This window comes from Anolis sagrei, chromosome X, assembly GCF_037176765.1.
Source record: "Anolis sagrei isolate rAnoSag1 chromosome X, rAnoSag1.mat, whole genome shotgun sequence".
Lineage (NCBI taxonomy): Eukaryota > Metazoa > Chordata > Lepidosauria > Squamata > Dactyloidae > Anolis > Anolis sagrei.
In genome coordinates this window covers 102572108-102584996 of record NC_090034.1, presented here as the reverse complement: position 1 = coordinate 102584996, position 12889 = coordinate 102572108, and the positions used below count along the sequence as shown (strand labels likewise).

The 12889-nt window shown below is 41.5% G+C and overlaps 1 protein-coding gene across 1 annotated transcript in view; it reads right to left on the bottom strand.

The window, feature by feature from the left end:
* Positions 1-12889, bottom strand: part of LOC137094967 (hypoxia-inducible factor 3-alpha-like) — a 92047-nt gene that overhangs the window by 25950 nt on the left and 53208 nt on the right. The window contains exons 2-6 of the mRNA XM_067461032.1: positions 11962-12152; positions 10683-10828; positions 4795-4879; positions 2069-2178; positions 1517-1731 (exon numbers count right to left, since the gene is read on the bottom strand). Coding sequence (XP_067317133.1) covers positions 1517-1731; positions 2069-2178; positions 4795-4879; positions 10683-10828; positions 11962-12152 — 747 coding nt within the window. The remainder of the gene's footprint in view (positions 1-1516; positions 1732-2068; positions 2179-4794; positions 4880-10682; positions 10829-11961; positions 12153-12889) is intronic.

Genomic DNA, 12889 nt, shown 5'->3' with positions numbered 1-12889 from the left:
ATGGGAGATGTAGTTGCTGGGATTTATAGTTCACCTACAATTAGGGAGCATTCTGAACCCCACCAATGATAGAATTGGGCCAAATTTCCCACACAGAACCCCCATGATGAACAGAATATACTGGAAGAGTTTGGTGGCCATTGACCTTGAGTTTGGGAGTTGTAGTTCAACAGATTCCGTTGGAGTGAAAACAGAAGTATCAGGGTCGCTGTTACCAGCTAAAGCTCACTGCTTCTACTACTGATTTATAGCCCTGAATTCCCCACGCAGGAGGTGCTAGGGTGTCTCCCAATTAGCTCAGTGTTTTTAGCAGCTATCCTAGCTGACCGCCGTCTGTGTTCTGTCGCTTTAGAAAAGTGGGCACTTTCAAACCCTCATCGTCTGATGCTTCTTCTCCCTCCAATTCCTGAGCACTTCCAACAGATTCCGTTGGAGTGAAAACCGCAGAATAAGGGTCGTTGTCACCAGTTAAAGCTGACTGCTTCTACTACTGATTTATAGCCCTGAATTCCCCATGCAGGAGGTGCTAGGGAGTCTCCCAATTAGCTCAGCGTTTGTAGCAGCTAATCTAGCTGACCGCTGTCTGTGTTCTGTCTCTTTAGAAATGTGGGCACTTTCAAACCCTCATCATCTGATGCTTCTTCTCCCTCCAATTCCTGAGCACTTCCAACAGATTCTGTTGAAGTGAAAACCGCAGAATCAGGGTCGTTGTTACCAGCTAAAGCTGACTGCTTCTACTACTGATTTATAGCCCTTAATTCCCCACGCAGGAGGTGCTAGGGTGTCTCCCAATTAGCACAGCGTTTTTAGCAGCTATCCTAGCTGACCGCCGTCTGTGTTCTGTCTCTTTAGAAATGTGGGCACTTTCAAATCCTCATTATCTGATGCTTCTGCTTCTACTACTGATTTAAAGCCCTGAATTCCCCACGCAGGAGGTGCTAGGGCGTTTCCCAATTAGCTCAGCGTTTTTAGCAGCTATCCTAGCTGACCGCCATTTGTGTTCTGTCTCTTTAGAAATGTGGGTACATTCAAACCCTCATCGTCTGATGCTTCTGCTTCTACTACTGATTTAAAGCCCTGAATTCCCCATGCAGGTGGTGCTAGGGTGTCTCCCAATTAGCTCAGCGTTTTTAGCAGCTATCCTAGCTGACCGCTGTCTGTGTTCTGTCTCTTTAGAAATGTGGGTACTTTCAAACCCTCATCGTCTGATGCTTCTCCTTCTACTACTGATTTAAAGCCCTGAATTCCCCACGCAGGAGGTGCTAGGGTGTCTCCCAATTAGCTCAGCGTTTTTAGCAGCTATCCTAGCTGACCGCCGTCTGTGTTCTGTCTCTTTAGAAATGTGGTCACTTTCAAACCCTCATCGTCTGATGCTTCTTCTCCCTCCAATTCCTGAGCACTTCCCTGCTCCCCTTCCTCATCTGAAGATTAGGAATCCCTAACACATAATGTTCAGCTTGGGGTCTACTAAGACTCTAAAACGGAATTGAAAAATAAATAGTTGCCCTCCGCCAACCTGTCGTCGCAGTAGGTAAACTTCATGTCCATCGTATGGCGGCTGAGGAAGGTGCCACTGTCCAGCGGGGTCTCAATGTTGGCCGGGTGCGGGATGGCCTCACAGATCAGCACCAGACACCGCAAAGGGGGCTCTGTAAACCCACCCTCCGTCTCCTTCCCAGCCGCAGGCTTGGGGGGCGCATAAGTCCGCATGTGCCCGGCGCAATGCAACACCTATGAAGATAGACAAGAAAAAGGAGACGCGAGCAAGCAACGAATGGAAGCTGTACATGGAGGCTTCTTCCCTTGCCTCTTTTAAGCTAAACTGAGAAATATCACTTTTCTCCCACAACCAAAAAAGGTGCGTCTGTACTATTACATTAATGCAGTTTGATACGACTTGATCTACGATGGCCCAAGGCTATGGAATCATGGAGTTGTAGTTTTACAAAGTCTTGAGTCTTCTCTGCCGAAGAGTGCTGGAGCCGCATCAAAGTACAAGTCCCAGGATTCCATAGCCAGGGTAGTTAAACCGGTGCTGAACTGCAATAATTCCGCAGTGTAGACTCACTTTCCAGGTGGCAGACTTGAGGTTGACAGTGCGCCCTCTGGTGGTGAGAGTGCTCTTCATGCGCACCGAAAAACTGCGCTCCGTCTTGACTTCTTTCTTCTTAGAGAAACCTGGAAGGATCAAACATGCATTCGTTATCATTAGTTCATACTTGGGGATGCCAAACTCATTTCCACCAATGGCCACATCAGCCGTAGGTTTGCCTTCAAAGAGCCACTGAATCTATGGAGAGAGAATCCATGGATACTGGGGATACATTATCCCCAGTCCGCTTCTGATTATGTGGACTGGGGATAATGGGAATTGCAACCCAACATCATTTGTGGTCCTGAAGCTGGGGACACTCTATGGCCAGATTGTTGTATGTCAGCCTGTTTAGCCTGTGATTGTGTCTCATGATCATGTTGATTTCCATGGGAATGGGGATGATGGTCTCGTTGATTTCCATGATGGGAATGGGGATGATGTTCATGTTGATTTCCATGATGGGAATGGGGATGATGTTCATGTTCATGTTGATTTCCATGATGGGAATGGGGATGATGTTCATGATCATGTTGATTTCCATGATAGGAATGGGGTGATGTTCATGTTCATGTTGATTTCCTTGATGGAAATGTGGATGATGTTCATGTTGATTTTCCATGATGGGAATGGGGATGATGGTCTCGTTGATTTCCATGATGGGAATGTGGATGATGTTCATGTTGATTTTCCATGATGGGAATGGGGATGATGGTCTCATTGATTTCCATGATGGGAATGTGGATGATGTTCATGTTAATTTTCCATGATGGGAATGGGGATGATGGTCTCGTTCATTTCCATGATGGGAATGGGGATGATGTTCATGTTGATGTTGATTTCCATGATGGGAATGGGGATGATGTTCATGTTGATTTCCATAATGGGAATGGGGATGATGTTCATATTCATGTTGATTTCCATGATGGGAATGGGGATGATGTTCATGTTGATGTTGATTTCCATGATGGGAATGGGGATGATGTTCATGTTGATTTCCATGATGGGAATGGGGATGATGTTCATGTTGATGTTGATTTTCATGATGGGGATGGGGATGATGTTCATGTTGATGTTCATTTCCATGATGGGAATGGGGATGATGTTCATGTTGATGTTCATTTCCATGATGGGAATGGGGATGATGTTCATGTTCACGTTGATTTCCATGATGGGAATGGGGATGATGTTCATGTTCATGTTTATGTTAAGAATTGTGGAAGTTGGAGTCCAAAACACCTGGAGGGCCAAAGTTTGCCCATGCCTGATCTATATTATTGATTCAATAGAATAAACAGCAAGGTGAACATTTGTGTTCACCTTGCATGACTTCTTCCTGCTATTGCAAACCCAGGGAAAAATTATTTGCAATTTCTTCTTAATATAGGCACGTATAATGGTCTTGGCTGTCTTGTTTATGTATTTTATTTACTTTATTTACATTATTTTACATTATTATTATTATTATTATTATTATCCTTCATTTGTGTTCACTTTGCATGACTTCTTCCTGCTATTGCAAACCTAGGGAAAAATTATTTGCAATTTCTTCTTAATTTAGGCACATATAATGGTATTGGCTGTCTTGTTTATGTATTTTATTTACTTTATTTACATTATTTTACAGTGGCCTTGACCTGTGCTGTCTTGTTTATGTACTTTATTTACTTTATTTACATTATTTTACAGTGGCCTTGGCCTGTGCTATTGTTGTTGTTATTATTATTATTATTATTATTATTATTATTATCATCCTTCCTTTGTGTTCACCTTGCATGACTTCTTCAATACTATTGCAAACTTAGTGAAAAAATATTTGCAAATTCTTCTTAATATAGGCATGTATAGTGGTCTTGGCTGTTTTGTTTATGTATTTTATTTATTTTATTTACATTATTTTACCGTGGCCTTGGCCTGTGCTGTTGTTATTATTATTATTATTATTATTATTATCATCCATCATTTGCGTTCACCTTGCATGACTTCTTCCTACTATTGCAAACCCAGGGAAAAACTATTTGCAATTTCTTCTTAATATAGGCACGTATAGTGGTCTTGGCCGTTTTGTTTATGTATTTTATTTACTTTATTTACGTTATTTTACAGTAGCCTTGCCCTGTGCTGTATTATTATTATTATTATTATTATTATTATTATTATTATTATTATCCTTCCTTTGTGTTCACTTTGCATGACTTCTTCCTACTATTGCAAACCCAGGGAAAAATTATTTGCAATTTCTTCTTAATATAGGCACGTATAGTGGTCTTGGCTGTTTTGTTTATGTATTTTATTTACTTCTACATTTTTATATATATAGATTATTATTATTATCCTTCCTTTGTGTTCACCTTGCATGACTCCTTCCTACTATTGCAAATCCAGGGAAAAATTATTTGCAATTTCTTCTTAATATAGGCACGTATAGTGGTCTTGGCTGTCTTGTTTATGTATTTTATTTACTTTATTTACATTATTTTACAGTGGCCTTGCACTGTGCTGCTTTGTTTATGTATTTTATTTACTTTATTTAGGTTATTTTTAAGTGGCCTTGGCCTGTGCTGTTTTGTTTATGTATTTTATTTACTTTTATTTATTTTTTTATCAAGGCAAAGGCTAATTGCAAAGACTGACACTGTACAATTAGAAACTGCTCTGCAATCTACGAGGATCCAAGAAAAGGACGCAGAACGCCTTCCCACCTTGCCGGGGGCTTAATACGTCTTGCAGCTCCTCCTGATCGCAGGGATGAATGAAGTCAAAGACGCTGTGGCCAATGAGCTCCAGCTAGCGGAGAAAAAGGAAGAAAGAAAAGACGAGGAGGGGGAAAAAAAGGGGGATCAGAAATATCCAAAAGCGTAGGCTGGAGGCAGCGCATAAGCCCTGGACGAGCACAACACCAGATGCTGCAACACGTGCCCTGAAAATAAACGGGGATTCTGCTCGGAGAGATCCGATTGGCTAGGACTCCTTGGAGCCAGCCAATCAGGAGCCACCCTCGCCCCTCCCTGTGTTCCCTAGCTTCCCACGTATTGCCATTAAGAAATTGGGAGACAGGGCAGTTTTTTCCTGCAGGTTTGTGACCTCCCCGCATAGGAGATATTTCTCTCTTTTGCGCCATCAACTCTTGGTTGCTTTTTTTTTTTCTTGAGGTTTTAAATAGATGCTGACGGCTTGCAGCAAACGGTTCTCGCAATCAGTACATTAAAAAAAAAATCTCAAATCGTCCTTTCCAATTGCCAAGATTTCTACGTGCGTTTCGGCAATAAATCAAACACGTTTGTTCGAGATCGGCTTTCGTCACTCGCAGGAGCATGTTTTGCTTGGAAAATAAAAGAGGACCGTGCCAAAAAAATATAAGATGTATTTCCAAAATTGTCATTTGCAACAGCCAAGATTTCTCTATGAGATATTACTGCTTTGAGCTTCTTCAAGAGAGAAAAAACAGCATATTATTATTCATTATTATTTTAATATTTTATTATTAAATGATGATAATAATAATATTGATAAATATGTTCTATAAAAATTAAATACTATTTAATTATTATTAAATAATAATATTAATTATTATTATTTAAATATTTATTATTAAATGATATAATAATATTGATAAATATGTTCAATAATAATTAAATATTATTTAATTATTATTATTTAAATATTTATTATTAAATGATAATAATAATATTGATAAATATGTTCTACAATAATTAAATGTTATTTAATTATTATTATTATTATTATTATTATATTTTATTTATTAAATAATAATATTGATAAATATGTCCAATAATAATAAATTATTAATTAATTATTATTAAATAATATTATTAATTGTTATTTAAATATTTTATTATTAAATGATAATAATATTGATAAATGTTCAATAATAATTTAATATTATTTAACTATTATTAAATGATAATAATATTAATTATTTTTAAATATTTTATTATTAAATGATGATAATAATAGTATTGATAAATGTTCTGTAATAATTAAATATTATTTAATCATTATTAAATAATAACATTATTGTTCATTATTATTTAAATATTTTATTATTAAATGATGATGATAATAATATTGATAAATATGTTCAATAATAATTAAATATTATTTAATAATTAAATAATATTATTAATTGTTATTATTTAAATATTTTATTATTAAATGATGATAATAATATTGATAAATATGTTCTATAATAATTAAATATTATTAAATTGTTATTAAATATTATTATTACTTAAATATTTTATTATTAAATGATGATAATAATATTGATAAATATGTTCAATAATAATTAAATACTATTTAATTATTATTAAATGATAATAATATTAATTATTATTATTTAAATATTTTATTAAATGATAATAATAATAATAATAATAATAATAATAATATTGATAAATGTGTTCAAGTATAAATAACACACATTCATTCAAGATCAGCTTTCCTCATCCGCAGGAACGTGTTTTTGGAAAGGAAAGATAAGATTCATCTACACTGTCAAGTTAATGCAGTTTGACACCATTCGAACTGCCATGGCTCTATGCTTGGCAATCCTGGGATTTCTAGTTTGCTGAGAAGGCTAAAGGCTTCTACAATGCCCATGGTTCCATAGAATTGAGCAATGGCGTTTAAAGTGGGCTCAAAGTGCATTAATTCTGCAGTGTAGATCCACTCAACGGCTCCATCTACGCTGCCATATAATGCCATTTGAAAATGCATTGTATGGTGAGTGTAGACTCATAAAATGCAGTTTGAAACTGCATTATATGAGTCTACACTGAGCATTTAATGCAGTTTCAGCCTGCGTTGAAGACGCCATGGACCAGGTCATGGGACTGAGACAGCTTTGGTCTCCTTAGTGGATGATCTACACCAGGTATGGGCAAATGTAGGCCCGGGGACTGGATGTGGCTCCTTGGGCTCTTTTCTCAGGCCCTACTCTCTCTCACCATCCTATCCTTCCTTCCTTCTCTCTTTCCTTCCTCCTTCCATCCTTCCCTTCTTTCCTTACCTCCCTCCTTCCTTCCCTTCCACCCTTTTGTCCTTCCCTCTTTCCTCCCTCCTTCCCACTCTCTCTTTCTCCTTCCTTCCTTTACTTTTGTCTTTCCTTCCTTCTCTCTTTCCTCCCTCCCTCCTTCCCCCATTCCCTTCCACCCTTCCTTCCATTCTTCTCTTCCTACTTTTCTTCTTTCCTTCCTCCTTCCATCCTTCCCTTACCCCCTCTTTCTCCTTCTCTCCTTCCCTCTCTTCCAATCTTTCATCCTTCCTTCCTTCCCTCTTTCCTCCCTCCTTCCCCTTCTCACTTTCTTTATCCTTTCTGCCTTCCCTTTTGTCTTTCCTTCCTTCTGTCTTTCCTCCCTCGCTCCTTCACTCCATTCCCTTCCACCCTTCTCTTCCTCCTTTTTCTTCTTTCCTTTCCTTCTCTCTTTCCTTCCTCCTTCCATCCTTCTCTTCCCTTCCTCTTTCTCCCTCCCTCCTTCCTTCCCTTCCACCCTTTCGTCCTTCCTTCTTTCCCTCTTTCCTCCCTACTTCTCTTCTTCCTTCCCTTTTGTCTTTCCTTCCTTCTCTCCTCCCTCCCCTTCCACCCTTCCTTCCATTCTTCTCTTCTCTTCCTTCCTTCTTCCATTCTTCCCTTCCCTCTTTCTTTCTCCCTCCCTCCTTCCTTTCCACCCTTTCCCTCTTCCCTCTTTCCTCCCTCCTTCCCCTCTCTCCTTTCTTTCTGCCCTTTTGTGTTCCCTTCCTTCTCTTTTCTCCCTTCCCTCCCTTCTCTTCCACCCTTCCTTCTCTTTCCTTCCTCCTTCCATCCTTCATTTCCCTCCCTTTTTCTCTCTCTCTCCTTCCTTCCCTTCCACCCTTTCGTCCTTCCTTTTCCCCCTCTTTCCTTCCTACGTCCTCTCTCTTTCTCCTTCCTTTCATCCTTTCCTTTTTCTTTCTTTCCTTCCTTTTCTCTTTTCTCCCTCCCTTCCCTTCCACCCTTCCTTCCATTCTTCCTTCCTTTCTCCTTCCATCCTTCTCTTCCCCCCCCCTTTCTCCCTCCTTCCTTTCTTTCCACCCTTTCGTCCTTCCCTCTTTCCCTCTTTCCTCCCTCCTTCCCTTCCCTTCCACCCTTCCTTCCATTCTTCTCTTCCTTCCTTCCTTCCTCCTTCCTTCCATCCTTCCCTTCCCTCCCTCTTTCTCCTTCCCTTCCACCCTTTCGTCCTTCCTTCTTTCTCTTTCCTCCCTAGATCCCTCTCTTTCTTTCTCTTTCCTTCCTTTCCTTTCGTATCCCCTTTCTTCTCTCTTTCCTCCCTCTCTCCTTCCTTCCCTTCCACCCTTTCGTCCTTCCTTCTTTCCCTCCTTCTTCCCCTCCTACTTCCCCTTTCTTCTTCCTTCTTTCCCTTTTGTCTTTCCTTCCTTCTCTCTTTCCTCCGTTCCTTCTTTCCATTCCCTTTCACCTAGCCTTCCATTTTCTCTTCCTTCTTCCATCCTTCCTTTCCCTCCCTTCCGTTCCACCCTTTCATCCTTCCTTCTTTCCTTCCTCCTTTCCTCCGGGGGGGGGGGGGGGGGTGTTTAGCTGGGAGAAGAGAAGGTACAAAGAATAGTCCTTCCTTCTTTCCCTCTTTCCTCCCTACTTCCCTCTCTCTCTTTCATAGAATCATAGAATCGAAAGAGACCTCGCGGGCCATCTAGTCCAACCCCCTGCCAAGAAGGAGGAAAATCACGTTCAAAGCACCCCCGGGAGATGGCCATCCAGCCTCTGATTAAAAGGCTCCACCACACTCTAGAGCAGAGAGTTCCACTGCTGAACAGTGACCTTGTGGGTCATCCAGTCCAACCCCATTCTACCAAGAAGCAGGAAAATCGCATTCAAAGCACCCCAACAGATGGCCATCCAGCCTCTGTTTAAAAGCCTCCGAAGAAAGAGCCTCCACCACACTCCGGGGCAGAGAGTTCCACTGCTGAACAGCTCTCACAGCCAGGAAATTCTTCCTAATGTTCAGATTGACCGGAAAGATTTCCTCGTTATGAACAAAACCGATCATAAAGAATGAATTAAGCCAAAGATACCATTGCATTTCGAAATGAAGCACAATAATCCATTCAGAAATTATTCTGCTCTTGGTGGAAAATTATTATTTTCCAAACTGGGCAAGGGATGGTTGAAAGAGGCACGTTGTTTTCGTATTAAAAAATATATATCCAGGCACAAAACGAGGTCTTTGTTTCTGGTCTGAAAAATTGCCCAATCCGTTTTAAAAGATCTATGAACCAGTTCTGCAAGGAAGGAAGACTCCGTCATAAAGGGCCACTGTTTCCCATTGCAGATAGCGAGAGATAAGAGCCTGCATTCATCTTGGCATCAGGAGACATGCGTAAAGCATCGCCATGTGATTTTCCGGCTCACTTCCTCCTTCAGCAGAGTTAGAAAAGCATCAAAAATTTATTTTTACTTCTATTTAGAACAGTATTCCATCTGAACTGAACACTAATGCGTCTACATTGCAGAATTAATGCAGTTTGACACCACTTTAACCACCACGTCTCAATGCCATGGGAGTTTGGTAGGACACAATCACTCTTTGACAGAGAAAGTTACACATTTATAAAACTAAAGCCACAGCATTGAGGTATGGCACTTAAAGTGGTGTCAAACTGCATTAATTCTGCAATGTAGATCAGGCATGGGTAAACTTGGGCCCTCCAGGTGTTTTGGACTTCAACTCCCACAATTCCTAACAGCCTGCTGGCTGTGAGAGAAGCCTGTGTGTTAGGAAGGACTTAATCTGTGAGAGAAGCCTCTGTGAGAGGTAGGTCTTAGTCTGTGAGAGAAGCCTGTGTGTTAGGAAGGACTTAATCTATGAGAGAAGCCTCTGTGAGAGGTAGGTCTTAGTCTGTGAGAGAAGCCTGTGTGTTAGGAAGGACTTAATCTGTGAGAGAAGCCTCTGTGAGAGGTAGGTCTTAGTCTGTGAGAGAAGCCTGTGTGTTAGGAAGGACTTAATCTATGAGAGAAGCCTCTGTGAGAGGTAGGTCTTAGTCTGTGAGAGAAGTCTCTGTGTTAGGAAGGACTTAATCTAAGAGAGAAGCCTCTGTGAGAGGTAGGTCTTAGTCTGTGGGAGAAGCCTCTGTGTTAGGAAGGGCTTAGTCTGTGAGAGAAGTCTCTGTGAGAGGTAGGTCTTAGTCTGTGAGAGAAGCCTGTGTGTTTGGAAGGACTTAATCTATGAGAGAAGCCTCTGTGAGAGGTAGGTCTTAGTCTGTGGGAGAAGCCTCTGTGTTAGGAAGGGCTTAATCTGTGAGAGAAGCCTCTGTGAGAGGTAGATCTTAGTCTATGAGAGAAGCCTCTGTGTTAGGAAGGACTTAATCTGTGAGAGAAGCCTCTGTGAGAGGCAGGTCTTAGTCTGTGAGAGAAACCTCTGTGTGAAGTAGACCTTTGTGAGAGAAGCCTCTGTGTGAGGTCGGCCTTAGTCTGTGAGAAGGCCTCAGAGTATGAGAAGGCCTGGTTTGAGAAGTTTCGGTGAAAGTCCAAAACACCTGGAGGGCCCAATTTTGCCCACGCCTGATGTAGATGCATCACCAGTTGCATTTCTCTTACCTGGCTGAGTCCCAGGTGTTTGTTGACATTCTCTGAAAGGTAGATCATGTCTCCTTCTTCAGTCAGGACCATCAGGAAGCCATCCAAGGCCTTCAGGTAATAACCATCGACCTGTTCTTCTGCCTCCACTTCGTCCCTCCATTCGCCTGTTTTGCAGGGATCGAACAACATAACTGTTAACGTTAAATCCTGTTTTAGTGTTTGCATATTTGCATAAATAAGCATCATCATCATCATCATACCATGGAGATGCAACATATACTTCCAAGTATAGAATCGTAGAACTGGAAGGGCAACTCAATCCAACCATCTTCCAAGCAGGAGGACACAATCCATGTCAGAAATATTACAAATTAACTAGGTATTTTTAATTACAAAAATGTGAGTCAACCACTGAAAGGGTTAAATGGGTGTAATGACTCAGGAAAAGCTGCAGCTCCATATAAGCAGGTATGCCTGTAGCTTAGTAGGCCTCTGTGTTAATTTGCCTCAGTGAGAGGTAGGCCTTGGTCTGTGAGAGAAGCCTCTGTGTGAGGTAGGCCTAAGTCTGTGAGAGAAATCTCTGTGTGAGGTAGGCCTTAGTCTGTGAGAGAAATCTCTGTGTGAGGTAGGACCTAGTCTGTGAGATAAGCTTCTGCATGAGGTAGACCTTAGTCTGTGAGAGAAGCCTCTATGTGAGGTAGGCATTAGTCTTTGAGAGAAGTGTCTGTGTGAGATAGGCCTTAATCTGTGAGAGAAGGCCTCACTGTGTGAGGTAGTCGTTAGTATATCTGTGTGAGGTAGGCCTAAGTCTGTGAGAGAAGCTTCAGTGTGAGGTAGGCCTTAGTCTGTGAGAGAAACCTCTGTGTGAGGTAGGCCTTAGTCTGTGAAAGAAGCCTCTGAGAGAGGTGAGCCTTAGTCTGTAAGAGAAGCCTCTGTGTGAGGTAGGCCTTAGTCTGTGAGAGAAGGCCTTACAGTGTGAGGGAGTCCTTTGTATGTGAGAGAAGCTTCAGTGTGAGGTAGGCCTTAGACTGTGAGAGAAGCTTCAGTGTGAGGTAGGCCTTAGACTGTGAGAGAAGCCTCTGTGTGAGGTAGGCCTTAGTCTGTGAGAGAAGCCCCTGTGTGAGGTAGGCCTTAGTCTGTGAAAGAAGCCTCTGAGAGACGTGGGCCTTAGTCTGTGAGAGAAGCCTCAGTGTGCAATTTGAATCCATAGCTCCATTGTGTCCTAGAACAGATTCCACCTGTTAACTTATTTTCCCTCCAGAAAGGAGGCAAGTGGAAGTGGAGATGCATCACTCACCGGAGTTCAACATTTTGTGCATTCTCAGGTAGCTGATAGTCAAGCGCATGATGGATGCCTTGTCTAGGTGGGCGCTGACCCCCCGGGCAAAGGGCAAGGTATGCGCCAGCTGGTAGAAGACTTCCGTCTCTTTGCTGCGCCGGCATCGTGCCGCGTCTCGCGACTTCTCCTTCCTGATTTCGGTGGTTGACCTGCAAAGGTAAAAAGGGAATGGTCATTCCACAGATATATAAACCCTTTTCCTAGTTCCAACAGACCTCACTACCTCTGAGGATGCTTGCCATAGATGCAGGCGAAATGTCAGGAGAGAATGCCTCTAGAACATGGCCATATAGCCCAGAAAAACCTACAACAACCCAGTGATTCCGATCATGAAAGCCTTCGACAATACAATAATAAAAACAATTGATTACCCACCTCTCCTAGTGTTATTGGCATTGTGTTCCAAAATGCACACTTCTCTTAGCTTTGAGCCACAGAGAAGGAAACCATAGCCTTACTTATAAAAAAAATTAAGGAACTGTCACTCAAAAAATCATTCTTTGTGATATGCCCATTATAAACTCTGCTGTCGAAAGAACCCATGGCATGCTTTCAAAGCAGTCTTTGTCAATTGACATGGAACTGTTGAAGGGGAAAAAGCGGGCACTGCCACCCAGATACAAATTCTGCACCCACCCTCATGAAATTTCCTTTATTTCCCAAATTCCCAGCATTGCAAAAAGAGAAAGCCTGGCAAGCACCCACATCCACAATTTTTCTATTAGCTGCGTTCGTTATTCCGTGGGTCGCTTTGCTTGGTCCTTTCCTTGAGATGCCAAAAGTTTTGTTTGTAAGTGATCAAAAACGGAGCTTGAAGTGACTACAGATAACCAGGATCCCAAAGTTCAAAACACAAGACTCCACTTCTCTGCCACTTTACTCCAAA